Source organism: Eleginops maclovinus, chromosome 17, assembly GCF_036324505.1.
Source record: "Eleginops maclovinus isolate JMC-PN-2008 ecotype Puerto Natales chromosome 17, JC_Emac_rtc_rv5, whole genome shotgun sequence".
Classification (NCBI taxonomy): Eukaryota; Metazoa; Chordata; class Actinopteri; order Perciformes; family Eleginopidae; genus Eleginops; species Eleginops maclovinus.
In genome coordinates, this window is record NC_086365.1 from 17,452,409 (window position 1) to 17,478,072 (window position 25,664).

A 25,664-nucleotide genomic window follows, 5' to 3' on the forward strand; every position below is an offset into this window, starting at 1 on the left:
CAGGATCCCTACTCTGTGACGTTCATTGGTCTCTTCTTGTCTCAGAGCGACTGCAGCTGTAAGACTGGCTACAGAGGGAGTGGCAGGGAGTGTGAGGCGGTGAACCTGTGCGTGTCCCAGGGGGGGGGCTGCCACCACCTGGTCAGTATCCGTCCTACCTGTACCATCACAGCATGATGTCTCTGAGTCTGACCTGAGCTATGTTCAGGCGACCTGCCGGCTGCTGTCCTCTCAGTGGACATGTGTCTGTGATGATGGGTACTCCGGAGACGGACATGTGTGTTACGGCACCGTCAGCCAGGTGAGGCTCCACCTGTTCATACCTTACCTGTGTTTCTGTGGGGGGGGGCTCCATTACCAGTAAAACTCCTGAGTAAATGTGCAAAGTAACTTTACACTGAGGCACTCTGTGTTCTCTGTGCTGCCTTCAGGCGCTGACGAATCTGCCGGACGTTTCTGAGTTCTCTACCTGGACCACTGTGAGTACAAACTGATTTCCCCCCAGGATTAATGAAGGTTCATCTTATTTTTTGATCTCAGGTGATCTTAGATGATCTCAGATGATCTCAGGTGCTCTCAGGTGATCTCAGATGTTGTCATTTGATCTCAGGTGCTCTCAGGTGATTTCAGGTGATCTCAGGTGCTCTCAGGTGCTCTCAGGTGATTTCAGGTGATCTCAGGTGATCTCAGGTGCTCTCAGGTGATCTCAGGTGATCTCAGATGTTGTCAGGTGATCTCAGGTGATCTCGGATGTTGTCAGGTGATCTCAGGTGATCTCAGATGTTGTCATTTGATCTCAGGTGCTCTCAGGTGATTTCAGGTGATCTTAGGTGATCTCAGATGTTGTCATTTGATTTCAGGTGCTCAGGTGATCTCAGGTGATCTCAGGTGTTGTCATTTGATCTCAGGCGCTCTCAGGTGATCTTAGGTGATCTCAGGTGACTTCAGGTAATCTCAAATGTTGTCGGGTGCTCTCAGGTGATCTCAGATGTTGTCAGGTGATCTCAGGTGCTCAGGTGATCTCAGGTGATCTTAGGTGATCTCAGATGTTGTCATTTGATCTCAGATGATCTCAGGTGATCTCAAATGTTGTCAAGTGCTCTCAGGTGATCTCAGATGTTGTCAGGTGATCTCAGGTGATCTCAGGTGGTCTCAGGTGGTCTCCGGGGGTTATCAGGTGCTCTCAAGTGATCTTAGGTGATCTCAGATGTTGTCAGGTGATCTCAGATGTTGTCAGGTGGTCTCAGGTGATCTCAGGTGGTCTTAGGTGATCTCAGATGTTGTCAGGTGATCTCAGGTGATCTCAGATATTGTCAGGTGGTTTCAGATAATCTCAGGTGGTCTCAGGTGTTGTCAGGTGCTCTCAAGTGATCTTAGGTGGTCTCAGGTGATCTCAGGTGATCTCAGATGTTGTCAGGTGCTCTCAGGTGATCTCAGGTGGTCTCAGGTGATCTCAGGTGGTCTCAGGTGATCTCAGGTGGTCTCAGGTGATCCCAGGTGGTCTCAGGTGTGTTCCTGTGGTTGTGTTCAGGACTCTGGTGTATCCTGGTCTCTGTCTGATCAGAACCTCACCCTCCTGGTCCCATCTTCAGCCGCCGTCTCTAAGATGTCCTCAGAGGACAGAACCTTCTGGACCCTGAAGGGAAACCTGCCGAGCCTCCTCAGGTTTAAACTCTGAATCCCTTTAACATCTTCAGAATGTTTACGTTAGCACTAACAGCTAGCATGTGTCCTCAACAGGAATCACATGATCCGGGGAAACTTCCCGTTATCCAGCCTGAGCAGCACTTCCTCTTTGACCTCCCTCCTCAACACATCACTTCCTGTTTCATCCACCAATAAGGTGAGTCTTCATCTTGATTTCTGTCCCATGAAGCCCCGTGAGGAGCAGGCTCTGAGGTGTCTCTCTGCAGATGCAGTATTCTGTGGGAGGAGCAGCCATCACCACAGCAGACATTGCTGCCACAAACGGACTGATCCACGTCATCGACCAGGTGATCACATGACACGATACAGAACATAGTGACATCACTACGGAACACTCACGCTCCTATTGGCTAATGCTCTGACACATTGTACGTGATAGGCTGAGGGGCGGGACATTGCTGATGCTAATGACTCTTCTTCCTGCAGGTCCTGGTTCCCGACAGGAAGCTGAGTGAAGGTCTGCTGGCGACCCTGGCTCTGCGTCCGGAGTTCTCTCTCTTCAGATCGTACCTCATCGTACGTGATGGCTCAGGATATTAAAACATATCTTTATTATCTTCATGATATTCATGTTGGTGTGTGACGCTGTTGTTGCGTCCAGGACTACAACCTGACGGAGGAGATCGAGCAGGCGGACGAGTTCACCATCTTCGCTCCGACCAATGCCGCCGTCAATGATTACCTCAGCAGGATGGCCCCCCCCGCTCTGGTATGGAAGTCTTTCATGATTAACCGTACGGAATAAACATGGGTGTGTTTTGGTGTCAGTGAAAATGATTTTATTTTGACAACAGGATGTGAATACGACCCGGTACCACGTGGTTCTGTCGGAGCGTCTGCTGAGGACCGACCTGCAGCCCGGAGGATTCAGAGCCTCCATGCTGGGGGGGAACTTCCAGCTGCGCTTCAACCCCCGCGACGGGAAGGTTAGACGGTTCAATATTGTCCTAACTAACCCTGCCATGACTCAGCAGTATGAGTCCTAAACCCTGCCATGACTCAGCAGTATGAGTCCTGAACCCTGCCATGACTCAGCAGTATGAGTCCTGAACCCTGCCATGACTCAGCAGTATGAGTCCTGAACCCTGCCATGACTCAGCAGTATGAGTCCTGAACCCTGCCATGACTCAGCAGTATGAGTCCTGAACCCTGCCATGACTCAGCATTATGAGTCCTAAACCCTGCCATGACTCAGCAGTATGAGTCCTGAACCCTGCCATGACTCAGCACTATGAGTCCTAAACCCTGCCATGACTCAGCATTATGAGTCCTAAACCCTGCCATGACTCAGCATTATGAGTCCTAAACCCTGCCATGACTCAGCAGTATGAGTCCTAAACCCTGCCATGACTCAGCACTATGAGTCCTGAACCCTGCCATGACTCAGCAGTATGAGTCCTGAACCCTGCCATGACTCAGCAGTATGAGTCCTGAACCCTGCCATGACTCAGCAGTATGAGTCCTGAACCCTGCCATGACTCAGCACTATGAGTCCTGAACCCTGCCATGACTCAGCAGTATGAGTCCTAAACCCTGCCATGACTCAGCACTATGAGTCCTGAACCCTGCCATGACTCAGCACTATGAGTCCTGAACCCTGCCATGACTCAGCACTATGAGTCCTGAACCCTGCCATGACTCAGCACTATGAGTCCTGAACCCTGCCATGACTCAGCACTATGAGTCCTGAACCCTGCCATGACTCAGCACTATGAGTCCTAAACCCTGCCATGACTCAGCACTATGAGTCCTGAACCCTGCCATGACTCAGCACTATGAGTCCTGAACCCTGCCATGACTCAGCAGTATGAGTCCTGAACCCTGCCATGACTCAGCACTATGAGTCCTGAACCCTGCCATGACTCAGCACTATGAGTCCTGAACCCTGCCATGACTCAGCACTCTGTGTCCTGCAGCTGTTTGTGAACGAGGCTCAGTTGAACTCCTCGAACCTGCTGAGCGGTAACGGGGTGATTCACGGCGTGTCGGCCGTGCTGATCGTCAACAAGAACCGCTGCGATGACGCCACCTTCGCCAAAGTCTCCGTAAGACCTCTAACGTCAAACATTATTATTATTATTATTATTATTATTATTATTATTATTATGTAATAAACACACATGATGTAACTTCCTGTCTTTCCTCTGCAGGGGGACTGTGTGGACTGTCTGTTCCCTCAGGGGAAGATCTGCCCCAACACCACGGTCCCAGACGTGAGGAAATAACGTCTTTTATTGACTTTTAGTCGCAGTAAAGAAATATGAAGGTAACGATAACCGTGTTGCACTTCCTGTTTCCTGCAGCCCTCGGTGCGCAGCAGGAAGTGCATGTTCACCCGCATGTTCGAAAACGAGCGTCTGCTGACCATCGGCTGCAGAGCCACCTGCCTGCAGGAGACCAGGGTGAGGAAATACCTGTTACAGATCAGGATGCTACTGGTAGAACAACTGATAAATACTGGTTGTTAACCTGCTGCTCAGGTGCGGCGCTGCTGCACCGGGTTCTTCGGGCTGCACTGTGAGTCCTGTCCGGGTCCGGCTGGCTGGCCCTGCTTCGGGAACGGGTTCTGTTCGGACGGAGCGAGGGGCGCCGGGGACTGCAGCTGCAACCCGGGCTTCAGCGGCACCGCCTGCGAGAGCTGTGGCGACGGGAAGTACGGCGTACACTGCGACCAGGGTACCGGTTTCTCTCAGCATCAATACTAGTGATCAGAACCAGGTAACAACTCACATTCATAAAGGTGTGTGTGTGTGTTTAGAGTGTGTGTGTGTGCATGGCCGCTGTGCTGAGGGTCTGCAGGGAGACGGCAGCTGTGAGTGTGACGTCGGCTGGAGAGGAGTCCTCTGTGACCAGAGTGAGACTTTAACATTAATATTGCTTTATGTTTTAATATTCATTATTGAATATTTCTTTTTTTACTATTGTTATGATTACTTTCTTATTTCTTTTGTCATTATTTGATGTGATATTTCAGAGATTGAGTCCTCAGCGGATGGTCTGTGTGGAGCCCTGAAGTGTCACACCAGCGCAAAGTAAGGGAAAAAAAATCTGAAGTATTTTTAAGTTAACCCTCCGAGACTGAGAAAAGAATTAAACGTTTTGAAATGAATAAATACAATCGTTTCAAAGTTTATCACTTGGCTCTCTGAGTCTGAACGAGTCCCTAACCCTCTAACAGATAGCTTTAATGTTTGAGTGTCTCTGTCCTCAGCTGTGTGATCCGCTCCTCATCCCCCCAGTGTCTCTGCGCCGTCGGCTTCGAGGGTAATGGGACTACCTGTAAAGGTAACAGGAAACAGGAAACAGTTTCTTCTTCTGCAGTTTAAAATGAATATGATCAATATTAATCTGTGTGTGTGTGTGTGTGTGTGTGTGTGTGTGTGTGTGTGTGTGTGTGTGTGTGTGTGTGTGTGTGTGTGTGTGTGTGTGTGTGTGTGTGTGTGTGTGTGTGTGTGTGTGTGTGTGTGTGTGTGTGTGTGTGTGTGTGTGTGTGTGTGTGTGTGTGTGTGTGTGTGTGTGTGTGTGTGTGTGTGTGTGTGTGTGTGTGTGTGTGTGTGTGTGTGTGTGTGTGTGTGTGTGTGTGTGTGTGTGTGTGTGTGTGTGTGTGTGTGTGTGTGTGTGTGCAGCCACAGATGTGTGTGTGCAAGATAACGGGGGCTGCAGTGTGTTTGCGGTGTGTAAGCGCACGCTGCCGGGCCGCAGGGAGTGTGTGTGCAGAGCGGGATACACCGGAGACGGACTCGTGTGTCTCGGTAAATACAGTTAGGTCCATATATATTTGGACACTGACACAAGCTTTGTTTTTGTACCTGTTTACTGAAACATGTTCCAATAGTTGTATAATGGACATGGACACAAAGTGCAGACTCCCAGCTTTCATCTGAGGGTATCCACATTCAGATTGAATGAAGGGTTTAGGAGTTTCAGCTCCTTAACATGTGCCACCCTTTTTTAAAAGGGACCAAAAGTAATTGGATAATTGACTCAAAGGCTGTTTCATGGGCAGGTGTGGGCAAGTCCTTCGTTATGTCATCATCAATTAAGCGGATAAAAGGCCTGGAGGTGATTTGAGGTGTGGTGCTTGCATTTGGAAGATGTTGCTGTGAAGACAACATGCGGTCAAAGGATCTCTCCATGCAGGTGAAACAAGCCATCCTGAAGCTGCGAAAACAGGAAACACCCATCTGAGAAACTGCTGCAATATTAGGAGTGGCAAAATGTACAGTTTGGTACATCCTGAGAAAGAAAGAAAGCTCTGGTGAACTCAGCAGCGCACAAAGACCTGGAGGTCCACGGAAGACAACAGTGGGGGATGATGGCAGAATCATTTCCATGGTGAAGAGAAACCCCTTCACAGCCAACCAGGTGAAGGAGACAGAAGCAGGTGTTCAGAGACATACTGTCTGCTCAAATCCAGCCAAATTGATTGGGCTGTGTTTCATAATACAGATGGACAATGACCCAAAACATACAGCCAAAGCAACCCAGGAGTTTATGAAAGCTGAGAAGTGGAATATTCTTGAAGTGCCAAGTCAGTGACCTGATCTCAACCCGTTAGAGCTCACATCTCACTTGTTAAAGACTGAGCTTCAGACAGAAAGGCCCACAAACACACAGCAACTGAAACCGCTGCAGTGAAGGCCTGGCAGAGCGTTAAGAAGGAGGAAACCCAGCGTCTGCTGATGTCCACGAGTTCAACACTTCAGGCAGTCATTGCCAGCAAAGGCTTTTCAACCAACCAACCAACCAATCCACCCACCCTCCCACCCACCCTCTCCCGCTTATCCGTCAGGGTCTCGGAGGTAACAGCTCCAGCAGAGAGCCCCAAACTTCTCTTTCCCTGGCCACATCAACCAGCTCAGACTGGGGGATTCCAAGGCTCTCCCAGGCCAGCGAAGAGATATAACCCCTCCACCTGGTCCTAGGTCTACCCCTCGGTCTCTTCCCAGCTGGACGTGCCTGGAACACCTCCCTAGGGAGGCGCCCAGGAGGCATCCTCACTAGGTGCCCGAACCACCTCAACTGGCTCCTTTCAACATGAAGGAGCAGCGGTTCTACTCCGAGTCCCTCCCGGAGGAATGAACTTCTCACCTTATCCCTAAGGGAGATGCCAGCCACCCTGCGGAGAAATCCCATTTCGGCCGCTTGTATCCGCGATCTCGTTCTTTCGGTCCTGACCCATCCTTCATGACCATAGGTGAGGGTAGGAACGAAGATGGCCCGGTAGACAGAGAGCTTTGCCTTCTGGCTCAGCTCTCTTTTCCTCACAGCGGTGCGGTAAAGCGACTGCAGTACCGCTCCCGCTGCTCCGATTCTCCAGCCCATCTCACGCTCCATTGTTCCTCTTCAATCTGAGGTTCGACAATCGGCCGGACCCTCCTTTCCAGCACCTTAGAGTAAACTTTTGCGGGGAGGCTGAGTAATGTGATGCCTCTGTAATTGGCACACACCCTCTGATCCCCCTTTTTATAAAGAGGAACCACCAACCCGGTCTGCCACTCCTTCGGTACTGTTTCTGAATTCCACGTAATGTTGATGAGACGAGTCAACCATCATAAGGTGCTGGTTCCCGGAAATTAGAAATGAACATTTCAGTTTCAGTTATTTAATTTTTCTAATTACTTTTGAGCCCCTGAAATGAAGGGATTATGTTTAAGAAATGCTTTGGTTCCTCTCATTTTTAAACAATCTTTTTGTTCAACCCTCTGAATTAAAGCTGAAAGTCTGCACTTCAACTGCATCTGAACTGATTCATTTAAAACTCCTTGTGCTAATGTACAGAACCAGAATTAGAAAAACTTTCTCTATTTATGGAGCCAACTGTATCATTTTTTTGTTATTATAAATATAGTTATGTTTTTTTCAATACTATTATTTTTGTTGCATGGTGCGTTCGAGTGCTGCAAGATTTCTTGTGTTTCTCATCAGAAATAAACCCGTGCCTGCAGGGAAACGGAGGCTGTCACTCCGACGCAGAGTGTATTCACGTCGGGCCCAACAAGGTCCGACTAAACAGCGCCATTAAACATTCAAAATCATATAAATGATCCTTCATTATTATTAATATTATCCATGTTTCTTTCTCCAGTCTTCCTGTGCCTGCAGTGAAGGCTACTCAGGAGACGGACAGACCTGTGAGATGATCAACCTGTGCAGAAAGGTAACAGCACGGTGGTGCGTTCAGGTGTTGATGCAGTAGCAGTACGAAGGTGTTCAGGTGTTGATGCAGTAACAGTACGAAGGTGTTCAGGTGTTGATGCAGTAACAGTATGGTGGTGCGTTCAGGTGTTGATGCAGTAACAGTACGAAGGTGTTCAGGTGTTGATGCAGTAACAGTACGAAGGTGCGTTCAGGTGTTGATGCAGTAACAGTACGAAGGTGTTCAGGTGTTGATGCAGTAACAGTATGGTGGTGCGTTCAGGTGTTGATGCAGTATCAGTATGGTGGTGCGTTCAGGTGTTGATGCAGTAACAGCCCGGTGGTGCGTTCAGGTGTTGATGCAGTAACAGTACGAAGGTGTTCAGGTGTTGATGCAGTAACAGCCCGGTGGTGCATTCAGGTGTTGATGCAGTAACAGTACGAAGGTGTTCAGGTGTTGATGCAGTAACAGTATGGTGGTGCGTTCAGGTGTTGATGCAGTATCAGTATGGTGGTGCATTCAGGTGTTGATGCAGTAACAGTACGAAGGTGTTCAGGTGTTGATGCAGTAACAGTATGGTGGTTGGTTCAGGTGTTGATGCAGTAACAGCACGGTGGTGCGTTCAGGTGTTGATGCAGTAACAGCCCGGTGGTGCGTTCAGGTGTTGATGCAGTAACAGTACGAAGGTGCGTTCAGGTGTTGATGCAGTAACAGTACGAAGGTGTTCAGGTGTTGATGCAGTAACAGTATGGTGGTTGGTTCAGGTGTTGATGCAGTAACAGCACGGTGGTGCGTTCAGGTGTTGATGCAGTAACAGCCCGGTGGTGCGTTCAGGTGTTGATGCAGTAACAGTACGAAGGTGCGTTCAGGTGTTGATGCAGTAACAGTACGGTGGTGCGTTCAGGTGTTGATGCAGTATCAGCGCGGTGGTGCGTTCAGGTGTTGATGCAGTATCAGCACGGTGGTGCGTTCAGGTGTTGATGCAGTAACAGCACGGTGGTGCGTTCAGGTGTTGATGCAGTATCAGTATGGTGGTGCGTTCAGGTGTTGATGCAGTAACAGCACGGTGGTGAGTTCAGGTGTTGAGCCCGGTGGTGCGTTCAGGTGTTGATGCAGTAACAGCACGATGGTGCGTTCAGGTGTTGATGAAGTATCAGTATGGTGGTGCGTTCAGGTGTTGATGCAGTAACAGCACGGTGGTGCGTTCAGGTGTTGATGCAGTATCAGCACGGTGGTGCGTTCAGGTGTTGATGCAGTATCAGTATGGTGGTGCGTTCAGGTGTTGATGCAGTAACAGCCCGGTGGTTCGTTCAGGTGTTGATGCAGTAACAGCACGGTGGTGCGTTCAGGTGTTGATGCAGTATCAGCACGGTGGTGCGTTCAGGTGTTAATGCAGTATCAGTATGGTGGTGCGTTCAGGTGTTGATGCAGTATCAGTATGGTGGTGCGTTCAGGTGTTAATGCAGTATCAGTACGGTGGTGCGTTCAGGTGTTAATGCAGTATCAGTACGGTGGTGCGTTCAGGTGTTAATGCAGTATCAGTACGGTGGTGCGTTCAGGTGCTGATGGTGTGTTTGGTGTTCCAGAGGAATGGCGGGTGCCATCATTCGGCTCTCTGCAACATGACGGGCCCAGGGGTCCGGAGCTGCTCCTGCCACAGCAACTTCCTGGGGGACGGGATCAGCTGCAGGGGCACGGTGGCGCGGGTCAGCAGCACTCTGTTATTAATGTGTATAAGTATCCAGTATAGTATATATATATATATATACTAATGTGTATAAGTATACAGTATAATATATATATATATATATATATACTAATGTGTATTAGTATACAGTATAGTATATATATATATATTAATGTGTATTAGTATACAGTATAGTATATATATATATATATATTAATGTGTATTAGTATACAGTATAGTATATATATATATATATATTAATGTGTATTAGTATACAGTATAGTATATATATATATATATATTAATGTGTATTAGTATACAGTATAGTATATATATAAATATTAATGTGTATTAGTATACAGTATAGTATATATATATATATACTAATGTGTATAAGTATACAGTATAGTATATATATATATATTAATGTGTATAAGTATACAGTATAATATATATATATATATATATATATATACTAATGTGTATTAGTATACAGTATAGTATATATATAAATATTAATGTGTATTAGTGTATAGTATATATATAAATATTAATGTGTATTAGTATACAGTATAGTATATATATATAAATATTAATGTGTATTAGTATACAGTATAGTATATATATATATATTAATGTGTATTAGTATACAGTATAGTATATATATGTATATATTAATGTGTATTAGTATACAGTATAGTATATATATATATATTAATGTGTATTAGTATACAGTATAGTATATATATATATATTAATGTGTATTAGTATACAGTATAGTATATATATATATATTAATGTGTATTAGTATACAGTATAGTATATATATATATTAATGTGTATTAGTATACAGTATAGTATACTTGTTGCAACCAACAAGGATTCTGGCTCCCAGGGGCCGGTTAAAGAAGTCCTCTGGCTTTAAGAAAGTACTCCTGAGGTCACCTGGATAAAGGACACCTGTCCACAGTCAATACATCAGATAACAACCTCTCCTCGAGGACCAGAGACAGGTCTGTGATCATGGTGGAACTAATGTCTAAGGACATCAGGGACATCACTGTAGACCTGCACAAGACTGTAGACCTGCACAAGACTGTAGACCTGCTCAAGACTGTAGACCTGCACAAGACTGTAGACCTGCTCAAGACTGTAGACCTGCACAAGACTGTAGACCTGCACAAGACTGTAGACCTGCACAAGACTGTAGACCTGCACAAGACTGTAGACCTGCACAAGACTGTAGACCAAAATATACAAATACACTGGACCATGTTTACACTCCTTTCCGGCATGGATATAAAGCCCTCCCCCGCCCCCCCTTCGGCAAGTCAGACCACATATCTCTTCTTCTGCTCCCGGTTTACCGGCAGAGACTGAAGAGGGACCGACCTGTGACGAGGACAGTGCAGCGTTGGTCCGAGCAGTCTGACTCTGCTCTCCGCCACTGCTTTGGCATCACGGAGTGGTGTGTGTTTGAGGCCCTGGATAAACGGAGAGGTCCGAGCTAAACTTAAAGCACGGGCCATCGCGCACAGTGGCGTGATTTGGATGAGTACAGGACTTCCAGGTATGCACTCCGGAGAGCTATTAGCAGTGTGAAAAGACAATACAGGGACAAGGTGGAGTCGAACTACAAGGGCTCCAACGCCAGAAATATGTGGTCTGGACTAAAAACAATAACAGACTACAAAAGGACAACGAGTGGTGCTGAGGAAGTGTCTGCATCTCTCCCAGATGAACTGAACACATTTTATGCACGCTTTGAGAAGCCCCCGGCTGTGGAGGCACAGAAGGCCCAGGATCCCTGCTCACTGGTTTTAACCAGTGCAGATGTGTGTAGATCTCTGAAAAGGATCAACACACACAGGGCTCCAGGACCTGATGGCATCCCTGGCCGTGCTCTCAAGGTGTGTGCAGTTCAGCTGGCAGATGTGTTCACAGACATTTTCAATAGGTCACTGCTCCAGTCTGTAGTCCCCACATGTTGTAAAGAGTCCATCATTGTCCCTGTCCCCAAAAAGACAAAACCCATCTGCCTCAATGACTACCGCCCAGATGCACTCACCTCCATCATCATGAAGTGCTTTGAGCGGTTAGTCAAAACTTTTATCACCTCCTCCCTCCCTGACTCACTGGACCCCCTGCAGTTTGCCTGCAGAGCAAACAGGTCCACGGATGATGCCATCTCCCTCACCCTCCACACTGCCCTCTCCCACCTGGACCAGAGGAACACTTATGTGAGAATGCTGTTCATTGACTACAGTTCAGCATTCAACACCATTGTGCCCTCCAAGCTCATCATTAAGCTCAGGGACCTTGGGCTCAACAGCGCCCTCTGTGACTGGATCTTGAGCTTCCTGACGGGCAGATCCCAGGCAGTGAGGATGGGGAACATCACATCCTCCACCTTGACCCTCAACACCGGAGCCCCTCAGGGTTGTGTGCTCAGCCCTCTCCTCTACTCCCTGTTCACGCACGACTGCGTGGCCACACACAGCTCCAACACCATCATCAAGTTTGCTGACGACACGACCGTCATCGGCCTGATCACAGACGGCGACGAGACGGCGTACAGAGAGGAGGTCAGAGCCCTGACATCTTGGTGCCAGGACAACAACCTCCATCTCAACGTCAGCAAAACAAAGGAGCTGATTGTGGACTACAGGAAGAGGCAGAGAGAGGCACACACACCCATCACCATCGACGGGACTCCTGTGGAGAGAGTCAGCAGCTTCAGGTTCCTCAGGGGAATCATCAGTGAGGACCTGACATGGACACATCACACCAGGGTCATATCCAAGACGGCTCGACAGCGGCTTCTTCCTCCGCAGGCTGCGGAAGTTCAACATGGACTCCAGGATACTCTGCAACTTCTACAGGTGCACCATCGAGAGTATCCTGACTGGCTGCATCACCGCCTGGGATGGCAGCTGCACCGCCCACAACCGTAAGACTCTACAGAGGGTGGTGAAAACTGCTCAGCACATCACCAGGACGGAGCTGCCATCCATGGAGGACCTCTACACCCAGCGGTGTAGGAAGAAGGCCGGTAGGATATTAAAGGACCCCCATCACCCCAGCACCGATCTGTTCTGTCTGCTGCCGTCTGGCAGACGGTACCGCAGCATCCGGACCAAGACCACCAGACTCAGAGACAGTTTTATACCACAGGCTATAAGACTGCTGAACTCCTGAGCTCTGTGAATGTCTACTCACATCTGTTTATAGTACACACATACATACAGTGGTATGCAAAAGTTTGGGCACCCCTCTGAGATTTCATGACAATTTGCTTTTCCTTTATAATAGAAGATCACAGCAACAACATTTGTTTTCCTACAAAGATGTAGACGTTTTAGTGTTTTCCAGACCAAAATTCTTAGGGTAGCATTACATAGTTTTATTATAATAAAATAAAATGCAAAAAATGGGATGTGCAAAAGTTTGGGCACCCTTATAAATAGCATTCATTTCAACACCTGTACGGATTTATAGCTGACAGGTTGCTGCACAAAATTGCTTTGATTAGCTCATTAGACCTTCAATTACAAAGACAGGTGGAACCAATCATGAAAAAGGCTATTTAACATAGGTAATAGCTGGCTGTGCCTGGCCTAGGTTCTTTCTTAGGGAGTGGCAAGATGGGGACCTCAAAACAACTCTCCACTGACCTGAAAGCTAAGATAATCCAACATTATAAATTAGGAGAAGGGTACAAAAAATTATCTGACAGGTTTAAACTGTCTGTCTCCACAGTCAGAAACGTAGTTGTGAAATGGAAGGCCACAGGAACAGTCCGTGTGAAGGAAAGATGTGGTAGGCCGACAAAAATAGGGGAAAGGCACAGGCGAAGGATGGTGAAAATGGTCACAGAGAAGCCACAGACCACCTCCAGAGAACTACAACAACATCTGGCTGCTGATGGTGTAGTTGTTCACCGTTCCACAATCCAGCGTACTTTGCACCAGGAAGAGCTCATTGGAAGGGTGATGTGCAAAAAGCCTTTCCTGAGTGTTAATCACAAGAAGAGTCGCATGAGGTATGCAAAAGCACATCTGGACAAGCCAGAAGCATTTTGGAACAAAATACTGTGGTCAGATGAGACCAAGATTGAGTTATTTGGTCATAACATGAACAGGTATGCATGGCGAAAAAAACACACTGCATTCAATGAAAAGAACTTGTTGCCCACTGTAAAATTTGGTGGAGGATCTATCATGTTATGGGGCTGTGTGGCTAGCACAGGTACTGGAAAACTTGTTAAAGTTGAGGGCCACATGAATTCCTTACAGTACCAGGAGATTCTTGACAAGAATGTTCTAGAGTCAGTCACAAAGTTGAAGCTACGCCGGGGTTGGATTTTTCAGCAGGACAATGATCCTAAGCACCGATCAAAATCCACCAAGGAATTCATGCAGAAGCACAGGTACAATGTTCTGGAATGGCCATCCCAGTCCCCAGACCTTAACATCATTGAAAATGTATGGATTTATTTGAAGAAGGCTGTCCATGCACGGAGGCCAAGAAACCTGACTGAACTGGAGACGTTTTGTGTGGAAGAATGGGCCAAAATACCACCTGCCAGGCTTAAGGGACTTGTCTGTGGCTACAGGAGGCGTCTACAGGCCGTTATTGCAGCAAAAGGAGGCAATACTAAATATTAATGGAATTATTTCTTAGGGGTGCCCAAATTTATGCACATGCCTATTTTTGTTTGAATGCACATAAACATGTTTCTGTTTGACCAATAAAAGTTATTTCACTACTGAGATGTTTCTGTTACCATAAGGTATAACATATGTTAAAATGAAGTTGCTGCTTCAAAAGCTCAGCAAGTGACAAACTGATGCAGTGGTTTTCCTAAGGGGTGCCCAAACTTTTGCATACCACTGTATATATATATATTATACACATCTGCCATACACATCTGTTATACGTAATATATGCATCTGTCCATACCTCCTCATTCAACAGTGTAAAGTGTTTAAATACTCTCAATGTATTCCACATATGTATATATTTCACCTCCTCAAATCTTTATTGTTGATATTGTAAATATTCTTCTCTCTTTTTGCACTATTTTATTATCTTATTTGCACCATGTATGTTGAGTTGTTGGAGGAGCATGGGACATAAGATTTTCACTGCCAACATATACGCTGTATCTGCTGTGCATATGACCAATAACACCTTGAAACCTTGAAACCTGCACAAGACTGGAATAGAAGACAAGACCAGCAGCAGCAGCCTGGTGAGACAGAGACACCTGGTCTGATTATTGGAAGATGGAAGAAGCACCAAATGACCACCAATCTCCCTCGGTCTGGGGCTCCACGATCAGTGATCCTGAGAAAGGTGAGGGGTCAGACGAGAACTACAGGAGGGACTGGTTAATGATCTGAAGGCAGCTGGGACCACAGTCCCCAAGAACACTACTGGTAACACACTGCGCCGTAATGGATTAAAATCCTGCAGCGCCTCAAGGTCCCCTGCTGAAGAAGGCACATGTACAGGCCGTCTGAAGTCTGCCAGGGATCCTCTGAAGGGTCCAGAGGAGGCTGATGAGAAGGGGAGGAGGTCAGAGGAGACCCATCAAGATCTTTGGGATCAACTCCACATGTCGTGTTTGGAGGAAGAGAAATGCTGCCTATGACCCAAGAACACCATCCCCAGCGTCCAGCGTACATGATGCTCTGGGGGGGGGGTTCTCTGCTCAGGGGACAGGGCGGTTCACCGCATCGAGGGGAGGATGGAGGGGGCCAGGTATCGCAGAATATCGGCTGATAACCTCCTTCCCTCAGCCAGGACACTGACCATGGACATGGATAGGTCTTCCAGCTCCACAATGACCAAAACATACGGCCAAGGCAACTAAGGAGGGGCTACAGAAGAAGCCCATTAAGGTGAGGGAGGGGCCTAGCCAGTCTCCAGACCTCCATCCCATAGAGCATCTGTGGAGGGAGCTGAAGCTTCCAGTGGCCGAGCATCAGCCTCCAAACCTGAAGGATCTGGAGAGGATCTGCAGAGAGGAGAGGACCAAACCCCCCCTGAGATGTGAGCAGACCTGGAGACCAACTACAGGAAGCACCTGCCCTCTGTGCTGTCCATCAAGGCTTTCTCCACCAAGAACTGAGGCCTGTTCTGGGATCAGATACTGATTTCCTCCATTAAACGCACATTAGTTAATATCCTTTTTATCTTTTTGATATTCTGTCTCTCACTGTGAAACTAAACCTACCATAAAAATGACAGACTGTTCAGTTCTTTAAGTGGGTAAACTAAACTGGCTGGGATCAGATACTGATTTCCCCCACTGTGTGTGTTTGTGTGTATTAGTATACAGTATAGTATTTATGTGTATATAAGTGTGTAACAACAACAGCAAGTGTCTCTGCAGGAGCTGCTGGCCAGGAAGCTGAGAGACTTCTACCTGAGCCTGATGGTGAGGGCGGGGGGTCACATTAAATATTTGATAATGATATTCATATATTAAAGAGTGTGAACCTGTCCCAGGTGACGGACATCCCTCTGAAGGGCCGCGGACCGTTCACCGTGTTCGCTCCCAACCAGGAGGCGTACGCCGCGCTGCGAGCTGCCGGACATAAGGTGCTGTCTGATTGTCTCACTGAAACACACTGAATGCATCCTTCACAGTTTAGTTATTGTTGTTGGTATTGTGTTGTTGGTATTGTGTTGTTGGTATTGTGTTGTTGGTATTGTGTTGTTGATATTGTGTTGTTGGTATTGTGTTGTTGGTATTGTGTTGTTGGTATTGTGTTGTTGGTATTGTGTTGTTGGTATTGTGTTGTTGGTATTGTGTTGTTGGTATTGTGTTGTTGGTATTGTGTTGTTGGTATTGTGTTGTTGGTATTGTGTTGTTGGTATTGTTTTATTGTTGTTTTCTGCAGAAGCGTGCAACCATGGGGCCGGCGCACCGCGAGCTGTTAGCCTCGTTGCTGCGCAGCCACATCGTGATGTGTCACACGCTGCTGCCTGCCGACCTCGCCCGACCCCGAAACCTCACCTCGCTCTCCGGAACCGTGCTGACCACCCGGAGCCAGGAGGTGACCAATCACAGAGCAGCGTCCCAGCAATGAGGCGGATCTATGTAGTCATACAAGATTAATCATTTTACATGGAATCTAGGAACCCTAGCTCAAACTTCATCATGACTGAGAAAGGCCTAAAATCCCTAACCCGATTAGAGAGCAGCGTTCGAAGGAGCAGAGGAACTGGAAACCTCTGGAACGTTTGGCAGATAAATGCTAACGTCTTCTGTACTTTCAGGGTAGCATCTTCATCAACGATGCTAACGTGACGCACAGTAACGGTGTCAGCGTGAACGGGATCTTCCACGAGATCAGCAAATTCCTGGTGTCTCCTGTCCTGGACCAGAATCTACCCGTCGTTCCGGTCAGAACTCTGAATGGATGAAATGTCTTTTCTCTCGTGGGATTTGTTTCCTGTGAACTCACTCTGGATGTTTTTGTGGCGCAGGTGAACCTGACGGACGTGGCCGAGCGTCACGGTTATAACACCTTCTACAAACTGCTGCAGGTGAGAGAATCCTTGGGACCGGCACCATGTCTGACGCTGCTGATGATGAGCCTGTTGAGTCCTTGAGCTCTCATCTCATGAGTTTCCTTGTCTTAGGACGCCGGGGTGATGAACCTGCTGCAGGATCCTGTCTTTCAGCCGGTGACGGTCTTCTTACCTTCAGACAACGTCATGGCCGACCTGCCGAAGGAGCAGAGGGACTTCCTGTTTCACCCAGACAACCGGGCCCAGCTGACCGAGTACCTGAAGTACCACGTCCTGCAGGGCCAGAAAGTAAGTTAGACCTACCTAAACCGGAAGTACCCAGTCCAGAAGGAGAGCGAGAACTAATTCAACCTGAAGGTCCGGGAGGTGAATAAGAACTATATAAACCTAAATACTAAATAAAGCATGTTCCCCCCCAGGTGTATGCAGAGGCTCTGATCCACCAGGAGGGGGTCCGGACTCTCCAGGGTTCCCTGCTCTCCTTCAACTGTGGGGGGTCAGATGCCATCGTAAGTACAGCAGCAGATAATAGGGTGTAGAAGAAGAGGTGCTTTTGATGCATGGTTCCTCCTCTCTCAGGGGGATATCTTCGTGAATGACGGGAAGTGTCGCATCGCTCAGAGACACCTGGTGTTTAACGGTGGGATGGCATACGGGATCGACTGCCTGCTGACGCCGCCGAGTCTTGGGGGTCGTTGCGACACGCAAACCACCTTCGACCTGAAGGTAGACCCTCTCAGAACTACTTTAGACTTCCTTTTCTTCAGAGTTTGTGATGTTTGGAACCGACTGATGATGTTTCTTCTTCTGTGGTAGCTGAGCTGTGGACTGTGCACCTCCAGCGCTCTCCGCTGTCCCGACGGGTCCAAACAAAAGGTCAGAACGCCCGGCAGAAACCATCAATCCGTCCCTTTGACCCCGTCTCCTACTCTCTGACTCTCCGACTCTCCGACTCTCCGACTCTCCGACTCTCCGACTCTCTTACTCTTTCTCTCTGACTCTCTTACTCTTTCTCTCTTTCTCTCTTACTCTCTGACTCTCTTACTCTCTGACTCTTTCTCTCTGACTCTCTGACTCTCTCAGACTCTTTCTCTCTTACTCTCTGACTCTTACTCTCTGACTCTCTTACTCTCTTACTCTCTGACTCTTTCTCTCTGACTCTCTGACTCTCTGACTCTTACTCTCTCAGACTCTTTCTCTCTTACTCTCTGACTCTCTTACTCTCTGACTCTTTCTCTCTGACTCTCTGACTCTCTCAGACTCTTTCTCTCTTACTCTCTGACTCTCTTACTCTCTGACTCTTTCTCTCCGACTCTCTTACTCTCTGACTCTTTCTCTCTGACTCTCTTACTCTCTGACTCTCTGACTCTCTGACTCTCTGACTCTCTTACTCTCTTTCTCTCTTTCTCTCTGACTCTCTTACTCTCTTTCTCTCTTTCTCTCTGACTCTCTGACTCTCTGACTCTCTGACTCTTACTCTGACTCTCTTACTCTCTTTCTCTCTTACTCTCTGACTCTCTTACTCTCTGACTCTTTCTCTTTTTCTCTCTGACTCTCTTACTCTCTGACTCTTTCTCTCTGACTCTCTTACTCTCTGACTCTCTGACTCTCTGACTCTCTGACTCTCTTACTCTCTGACTCTCTGACTCTCTGACTCTCTGACTCTCTTACTCTCTTACTCTCTTACTCTCTGACTCTCTGACTCTCTGACTCTCTGACTCTCTGACTCTCTTACTCTCTTACTCTCTTACTCTCTGACTCTCTGACTCTCTGACTCTCTTACTCTCTTACTCTCTTACTCTCTGACTCTCTTACTCTCTTACTCTCTGACTCTCTGACTCTCTGACTCTCTGACTCTCTGACTCTCTGACTCTCTGACTCTCTTACTCTCTGACTCTCTGACTCTCTGACTCTCTGACTCTCTGACTCTCTGACTCTCTTTCTCTCTGACTCTCTGACTCTCTGACTCTCTTACTCTCTTACTCTCTGACTCTCTGACTCTCTGACTCTCTTACTCTCTGACTCTCTTACTCTCTTTCTCTCTTTCTCTCTTACTCTCTGACTCTCTTTCTCTCTGACTCTCTTTCTCTCTGACTCTCTGACTCTCTTACTCTCTGACTCTCTGACTCTCTGACTCTCTTACTCTCTTACTCTCTGACTCTCTGACTCTCTTACTCTCTTACTCTCTTACTCTCTGACTCTCTGACTCTCTGCCTCGTTGTGTCGTCCTCAGGAGATGCAGAAATGCGATCTTCCCTCTGTGTTCATCTCTAAGAACTCGGGATGTCGCAGCGTTTGTACCGTCCACTTCTGGCAGGACAAGTGTTGCAGTGGTTACCACGGACGCGACTGTCTGGGTAAAGAAACGTCAACACAACACGTTTATGGAAGCAATAAAGAAAGGAAAGTAACAATAGTTTGTTCTTCCGTCAGTGTGTCCCGGGGGGGTTGGCGCCCCCTGCAGTAACCACGGTAAATGCGACGACGGTCACCTTGGTAACGGCACCTGTACATGTGACCCGGGCTTTGGGGGCGTGGCCTGCGAGCTGTGCAACGCAGGGTTCTTTGGTGCGAGCTGCCGAGGTGAGCGGACCACTTCCTGCCCCCTCCCCCCATAGTTTCATTAATATTTGATGAGATATTAATTAGTGTCTCTCAGCCTGCAACTGCTCCCCTCACGGCTCTTGTGAGGACGGACTCAAAGGATCTGGGGCGTGCTTCTGCGAGGAGGGTTGGACCGGACCAAAATGTGACACCGAGCTTGGTGAGTCCAACAGGAAGTCCAACAGGAGGTCCTGTTTGTTGTCTGTATTAAAGTGCGCTGTGTGTTTCCTGCAGATGGAGGAGTTCAGTGCACCCCCCACTGCTCCCCTAAGGCTATCTGCCAGCAGAACAACACCTGCGTCTGTCGGCCGTTTTACCAGGGAGACGGGTTCACCTGCACAGGTAAAGATATGTGGATTATTCAAATCATACAAACACCAGAAATTACTCCCAAGATCTGACCGGTAACCTAACCCTAACCCTGCATGAAAATTATAATATGCTTAAATTATAAAATTCCTTAAAATGTTCCCAAAAAAACTATTTAGAAAAAGAGAAAAATCTATTCAAATCTAATCAATTGAATGTGAGATTATTACTTTCAATTTAAGATCAGCAGCTTCATGACAGTCTCTAAATCAAAGTTTTCAGGGATGTGGAATAGATCTAAATAAGGTTCTGTGCCTGCAGCCGTGGACCTGTGTAACACCTGGAACGGCGGCTGCTTCAGGGGCGCTCAGTGTTCTCAGCGTGGAGAGCAGGTGAGCTGCACCTGTCCTAAAGGTCACTCCGGAGACGGCTTCACCTGCACACCTGTGGACCCCTGCAGCTCCGGGGACAATGGGGGCTGTAGCGAGCACGCCGACTGCAGCATGACGGCGCCGGTGAGACAACGCCCTAACGCGCCATGCACGACTGGATCAGGGGCATGCTAACATGCTAGTGTGTGTGTGTGTGTGTGTGTGTGTGTGTAGAGGAAGGCGAAATGCACCTGTAAGGATCAGTACATTGGAGACGGTCTCACCTGTGATCTGAAGCAGGCACCGCTCAGCCGCTGTCTCCAGGACAACGGGCGCTGCCACCAGGACGCCAATTGCACCGACCTGCACCACGAGGGTAAACACACCTATAGACAGTATATCCGTACACATTTTGCTCTGAATACCACTATAAGTGTGTGTGTGTGTGTGTGTGTGTGTGTGTGTGTGTGTGTGTGTGTGTGTGTGTGTGTGTGTGTGTGTGTGTGTGTGTGTGTGTGTGTGTGTGTGTGTGTGTGTGTGTGTGTGTGTGTGTGTGTAGACTCTAAGCTGGGTGTGTTTCATGTGCGCTCGGACAGCGGTCAGTACCGACTGAACTTCAGCTCGGCTCAGGTGGCCTGCGCTGCAGAGGGAGGAAACCTGGCGACATACAACCAGCTATCCTACGCTCAGCAGGTCAGTGAACGCACCACGGGAACTTCAAAACCAGTTCATTAACAAGAACAGAAAACACGGAGGTGGATTAATCATTTAAAGCTTCAGGCTCGGATAGAAAATGTCTCTCTTTATTTAAAACTTTTTTCTGTCAATGAACCGAGAATGATTCCTGCAATGGGGATCCTCAGTGGGGGGTCCAGGTGGTTTTAGACTTATGATCACCAGCATCCGGACCTGGTCTCTCTGTCTCTCAGGGTGGGCTGAATATGTGTTCTGCCGGCTGGTTGGACCAGGCCCGGGTCGGTTACCCAACCACCTTCCCCAACCCCAGCTGTGGCTTCGGACACGTCGGCATCGTGGACTACGGTATCCGCAAGAACCGGAGCGAGACCTGGGACGCCTTCTGCTACCGGAGGAAGGGTGAGACAGGACAGCTTATTAAACGTCTTTATGATCTGAGAGACGAGCTGAGTGTGTGTGTGTTTCAGAGGTGGTGTGTGAGTGTAAGCCCGGCTACGTGGGAGACGGTTTCAGCTGCACAGGAAACCTGATGCAGGTCCTCCAATCCACGCCCAGCTTCTCCAACTTCCTCACAGTGAGTCAGCTCTTTTCTGCTGAGTCACTGTTTAACACGTGGGGATGTTTATTATAGCCGAGTCACAGAACTCAGAGCCACTGTGTTTTGTCTCGGCAGCAAATCCTGAACAGCTCTCAGCTGTCACAGGTGGGGCGGCAGTTTGTGAAGCGACTCAGCAACCTGACCGTCCAATCCACTCTGTTCGTTCCTGAGAACAGCGGTCTGCCCGACAACCAGGTGAGGCGAACCTGGTCGTACTCACAACACAACAAGGGCCTGGATGTGTATGTGTGGTCTTACCTGTTACCCCCCCTGTAGACCCTGTCTCTGAGGGACCTGGAGTTCCACCTGTCAGAGGGCCGGGCTCTTCCTCTGAGCCACCTGAAGAACGGGAGCCGGATCCGGACTCGAGTTGGAACCCTGAACGTGCTCGGAGTCTCCGACCTGCTGAACCCCTCCACCATGGTCAGAAATAAAAAGATATATCAAGACAACAACAAGCACAACAACAACAAGCACAACAACAAGCACAACAACAACAAGCACAACAACAAGCACAACAACAACAAGCACAACAACAACAAGCACAACAACAACAACAAGCACAACAACAACAAGCACAACAACAACAAGCACAACAACAAGCACAACAACAACAAGCACAACAAGCACAACAACAACAAGCACAACAACAACAAGCACAACAACAAGCACAACAACAAGCACAACAACAAGCACAACAACAACAAGCACAACAACAACAAGCACAACAACAAGCACAACAACAAGCACAACAACAACAAGCACAACAACAACAAGCACAACAACAACAAGCACAACAACAACAAGCACAACAACAACTCTGTTTATTTAACTTATGAAACTGAATCTCAGTCGCTGTGATTGGCTGTAACTCCTACTCCTGTCCTCAGTCATCCCGGTACATCAACGATCGCTTCGTCACCGACTCGGACATCTTGGCTTCAAACGGCCTGATCCACGTCCTTCAGGGCCCGCTCAGAGCGCCCCCCACCCAGCACCGGGTTAGTCTCCACTTATTATTACTGTTTGCTTACACTGTACAGTATTTATATCAGCATGTGTTCCTGCAGATGCCGGTGGCCCACCAGGCGGGCGTGGGGGTGGGCGTGGTGCTGCTGGTGGTCCTGGTGCTGACCGTCCTCTTCGTCGGCTTCCACTTCTACAAATACAACACCAAGCCGTTCCACTTCCACTACTTCAAGGTCAGAAACCCAGTCTGCAATCACAGCTGTTGTTAGTATCATGAAATGTGACGGTGCTGACGGTTTCTCCATCAGGACGAGGGGGAGGAGGAGGAGGAAGAGGAGGAGAAGGAAGAGCAGGGAAGATCGCCAGCAGTGGGAGGTCGCAGCATCTGTAACCCGGTTTATGAAGCGGCTCCAGAACCAGCCGAGTCCAAACCAGTGGAGAGCAGCAATGTGAGTATCATACAGAAACCCTCTCCTCTACTTTAAAGAGTCCTCTCCTGCTGATGTTCAGGTGTATATCAGTATGTAGAGTCTCTACTTTAAAGAGTCCTTTCCTGCTGATGTTCAGGTGTATATCAGTATGTAGAGTCTCTACTTTAAAGAGTCCTCTCCTGCTGATGTTCAGGTGTATATCAGTATGTAGAGTCTCTACTTTAAAGAGTCCTCTCCTGCTGATGTTCAGGTGTATATCAGTATGTAGTGTCTCTACTTTAAAGAGTCCTCTCCTGCTGATGTTCAGGTGTATATCAGTATGTAGAGTCTCTACTTTAAAGAGTCCTTTCCTGCTGATGTTCAGGTGTATATCAGTATGTAGAGTCTCTACTTTAAAGAGTCCTCTCCTGCTGATGTTCAGGTGTATATCAGTATGTAGAGTCTCTACTTTAAAGAGTCCTCTCCTGCTGATGTTCAGGTGTATATCAGTATGTAGAGTCTCTACTTTAAAGAGTCCTCTCCTGCTGATGTTCAGGTGTATATCAGTATGTAGAGTCTCTACTTTAAAGAGTCCTCTCCTGCTGATGTTCAGGTGTATATCAGTATGTAGAGTCTCTACTTTAAAGAGTCCTCTCCTGCTGATGTTCAGGTGTATATCAGTATGTAGCGTCTCTACTTTAAAGAGTCCTCTCCTGCTGATGTTCAGGTGTATATCAGTATGTAGAGTCTCTACTTTAAAGAGTCCTCTCCTGCTGATGTTCAGGTGTATATCAGTATGTAGAGTCTCTACTTTAAAGAGTCCTCTCCTGCTGATGTTCAGGTGTATATCAGTATGTAGTGTCTCTACTTTAAAGAGTCCTCTCCTGCTGATGTTCAGGTGTATATCAGTATGTAGTGTCTCTACTTTAAAGAGTCCTCTCCTGCTGATGTTCAGGTGTATATCAGTATGTAGTGTCTCTACTTTAAAGAGTCCTCTCCTGCTGATGTTCAGGTGTATATCAGTATGTAGTGTCTCTACTTTAAAGAGTCCTCTCCTGCTGATGTTCAGGTGTATATCAGTATGTAGTGTCTCTACTTTAAAGAGTCCTCTCCTGCTGATGTTCAGGTGTATATCAGTATGTAGTGTCTCTACTTTAAAGAGTCCTCTCCTGCTGATGTTCAGGTGTATATCAGTATGTAGTGTCTCTACTTTAAAGAGTCCTCTCCTGCTGATGTTCAGGTGTATATCAGTATGTAGTGTCTCTACTTTAAAGAGTCCTCTCCTGCTGATGTTCAGGTGTATATCAGTATGTAGCGTCTCTACTTTAAAGAGTCCTCTCCTGCTGATGTTCAGGTGTATATCAGTATGTAGTGTCTCTACTTTAAAGAGTCCTCTCCTGCTGATGTTCAGGTGTATATCAGTATGTAGTGTCTCTACTTTAAAGAGTCCTCTCCTGCTGATGTTCAGGTGTGTATCAGTATGTAGAGTCTCTACTTTAAAGAGTCCTCTCCTGCTGATGTTCAGGTGTACATCAGTATGTAGAGTCTCTACTTTAAAGAGTCCTCTCCTGCTGATGTTCAGGTGTATATCAGTATGTAGTGTCTCTACTTTAAAGAGTCCTCTCCTGCTGATGTTCAGGTGTGCTTTTTCGATTGCCAACAGTTTTGCTTCCAGTGTGTAAGCTGAGCTAAGCTTACATCAGATACAGTTTGAGCTAACTGAAGCAGAGAGGGTTGTTTTCCCATAATTCAGATTAATGCGAAGCTCATAATCAAACAGTAAGTAATCTCAGCGTCTGTCTGCAGGAGGAGGACCGACAGGAAGTGAACGGAGTTGTGTACGACCTGCTGCAGGACTGCTGAGCTGCTGGACCCTCTTTATGACGGACTCATGTTTGAATATTTCACTGAAGATCTATACTGCGTTCAGGTGCCTCTGGTCAGAGTCAGGGATGGTTCGTTTCAGGACATCTTAAAGAAAAGTATCTGATTTAAACCAAAGCTATGAATGAAGTTTGAATCTGTGGAGTCAAATGTTGATTAAAATATGTTGAAAATATTTGTGTTGCTTTTCTCATTTTTGGGTAACCTTCAGCCACCTGATGTTTGAAGAGATCAAAACAAAACTCGAGAAACAAAAAATGAGTAAAACAGGAAAACTACGTCCAGTTCCTTTTAGGTCACTTGGAGACAGCAGGCTGGGATTTAAGAATTTACCACACTGGAAAACGTTACCCTACGTTATCACACGTTACGTTACCGTACGTTATCACACGTTACGTTACCGTACGTTATTGTACGTTATCACACGTTACCGTACGTTATCACACGTTACGTTACCGTACGTTATTGTACGTTATCACACGTTACCGCAAATTACGTGACGTTACCGTACGTTATCTCACGTTACCGCACGTTATCTCACGTTACGTTACCGTACGTTATCTCACGTTACGTTACCGTACGTTATCGCAAATTACGTGACGTTACCGTACGTTATCTCACGTTACGTTACCGTACGTTATCTCACGTTACGTTACCGTACGTTATCGCAAATTACGTGACGTTACCGTACGTTATCACACGTTACCGTACGTTATCTCACGTGACGTTACCGTACGTTATCACA

General features: G+C 47.4%; 1 protein-coding gene across 3 annotated transcripts in view; it reads left to right on the plus strand.

Annotated features, from left to right (window-relative positions):
- The window catches only part of stab2 (stabilin 2), a 50,167-nt gene extending 25,073 nt beyond the window's left edge, over nucleotides 1-25,094 (plus strand). The window contains exons 26-69 of one of the 3 annotated variants that reach the window (XM_063905583.1): nucleotides 46-141; nucleotides 209-301; nucleotides 432-479; nucleotides 1,532-1,665; nucleotides 1,741-1,843; nucleotides 1,914-1,994; nucleotides 2,134-2,223; nucleotides 2,309-2,416; nucleotides 2,502-2,633; nucleotides 3,624-3,752; nucleotides 3,858-3,920; nucleotides 4,011-4,109; nucleotides 4,188-4,383; nucleotides 4,448-4,561; nucleotides 4,682-4,739; nucleotides 4,919-4,992; nucleotides 5,334-5,468; nucleotides 7,636-7,709; nucleotides 7,796-7,867; nucleotides 9,433-9,552; nucleotides 15,934-15,978; nucleotides 16,050-16,142; nucleotides 16,445-16,600; nucleotides 16,824-16,949; nucleotides 17,034-17,093; nucleotides 17,190-17,366; nucleotides 17,498-17,587; nucleotides 17,658-17,804; nucleotides 17,895-17,954; nucleotides 19,312-19,435; nucleotides 19,512-19,661; nucleotides 19,738-19,842; nucleotides 19,917-20,024; nucleotides 20,313-20,506; nucleotides 20,597-20,738; nucleotides 20,922-21,055; nucleotides 21,292-21,457; nucleotides 21,526-21,632; nucleotides 21,732-21,851; nucleotides 21,933-22,079; nucleotides 22,547-22,657; nucleotides 22,727-22,858; nucleotides 22,934-23,074; nucleotides 24,842-25,094. In XM_063905583.1, the coding sequence (XP_063761653.1) occupies nucleotides 46-141; nucleotides 209-301; nucleotides 432-479; nucleotides 1,532-1,665; nucleotides 1,741-1,843; nucleotides 1,914-1,994; nucleotides 2,134-2,223; nucleotides 2,309-2,416; nucleotides 2,502-2,633; nucleotides 3,624-3,752; nucleotides 3,858-3,920; nucleotides 4,011-4,109; nucleotides 4,188-4,383; nucleotides 4,448-4,561; nucleotides 4,682-4,739; nucleotides 4,919-4,992; nucleotides 5,334-5,468; nucleotides 7,636-7,709; nucleotides 7,796-7,867; nucleotides 9,433-9,552; nucleotides 15,934-15,978; nucleotides 16,050-16,142; nucleotides 16,445-16,600; nucleotides 16,824-16,949; nucleotides 17,034-17,093; nucleotides 17,190-17,366; nucleotides 17,498-17,587; nucleotides 17,658-17,804; nucleotides 17,895-17,954; nucleotides 19,312-19,435; nucleotides 19,512-19,661; nucleotides 19,738-19,842; nucleotides 19,917-20,024; nucleotides 20,313-20,506; nucleotides 20,597-20,738; nucleotides 20,922-21,055; nucleotides 21,292-21,457; nucleotides 21,526-21,632; nucleotides 21,732-21,851; nucleotides 21,933-22,079; nucleotides 22,547-22,657; nucleotides 22,727-22,858; nucleotides 22,934-23,074; nucleotides 24,842-24,898 (4,911 nt within the window). In that variant the 3' untranslated portion in view covers nucleotides 24,899-25,094. The remainder of the gene's footprint in view (nucleotides 1-45; nucleotides 142-208; nucleotides 302-431; nucleotides 480-1,531; nucleotides 1,666-1,740; nucleotides 1,844-1,913; nucleotides 1,995-2,133; nucleotides 2,224-2,308; nucleotides 2,417-2,501; nucleotides 2,634-3,623; nucleotides 3,753-3,857; nucleotides 3,921-4,010; nucleotides 4,110-4,187; nucleotides 4,384-4,447; nucleotides 4,562-4,681; nucleotides 4,740-4,918; nucleotides 4,993-5,333; nucleotides 5,469-7,635; nucleotides 7,710-7,795; nucleotides 7,868-9,432; nucleotides 9,553-15,933; nucleotides 15,979-16,049; nucleotides 16,143-16,444; nucleotides 16,601-16,823; nucleotides 16,950-17,033; nucleotides 17,094-17,189; nucleotides 17,367-17,497; nucleotides 17,588-17,657; nucleotides 17,805-17,894; nucleotides 17,955-19,311; nucleotides 19,436-19,511; nucleotides 19,662-19,737; nucleotides 19,843-19,916; nucleotides 20,025-20,312; nucleotides 20,507-20,596; nucleotides 20,739-20,921; nucleotides 21,056-21,291; nucleotides 21,458-21,525; nucleotides 21,633-21,731; nucleotides 21,852-21,932; nucleotides 22,080-22,546; nucleotides 22,658-22,726; nucleotides 22,859-22,933; nucleotides 23,075-24,841) is intronic. The other 2 variants (XM_063905584.1, XM_063905585.1) reach the window with 2 other exon arrangements.
- The last annotated feature ends 570 nt before the right edge of the window (nucleotides 25,095-25,664 follow it).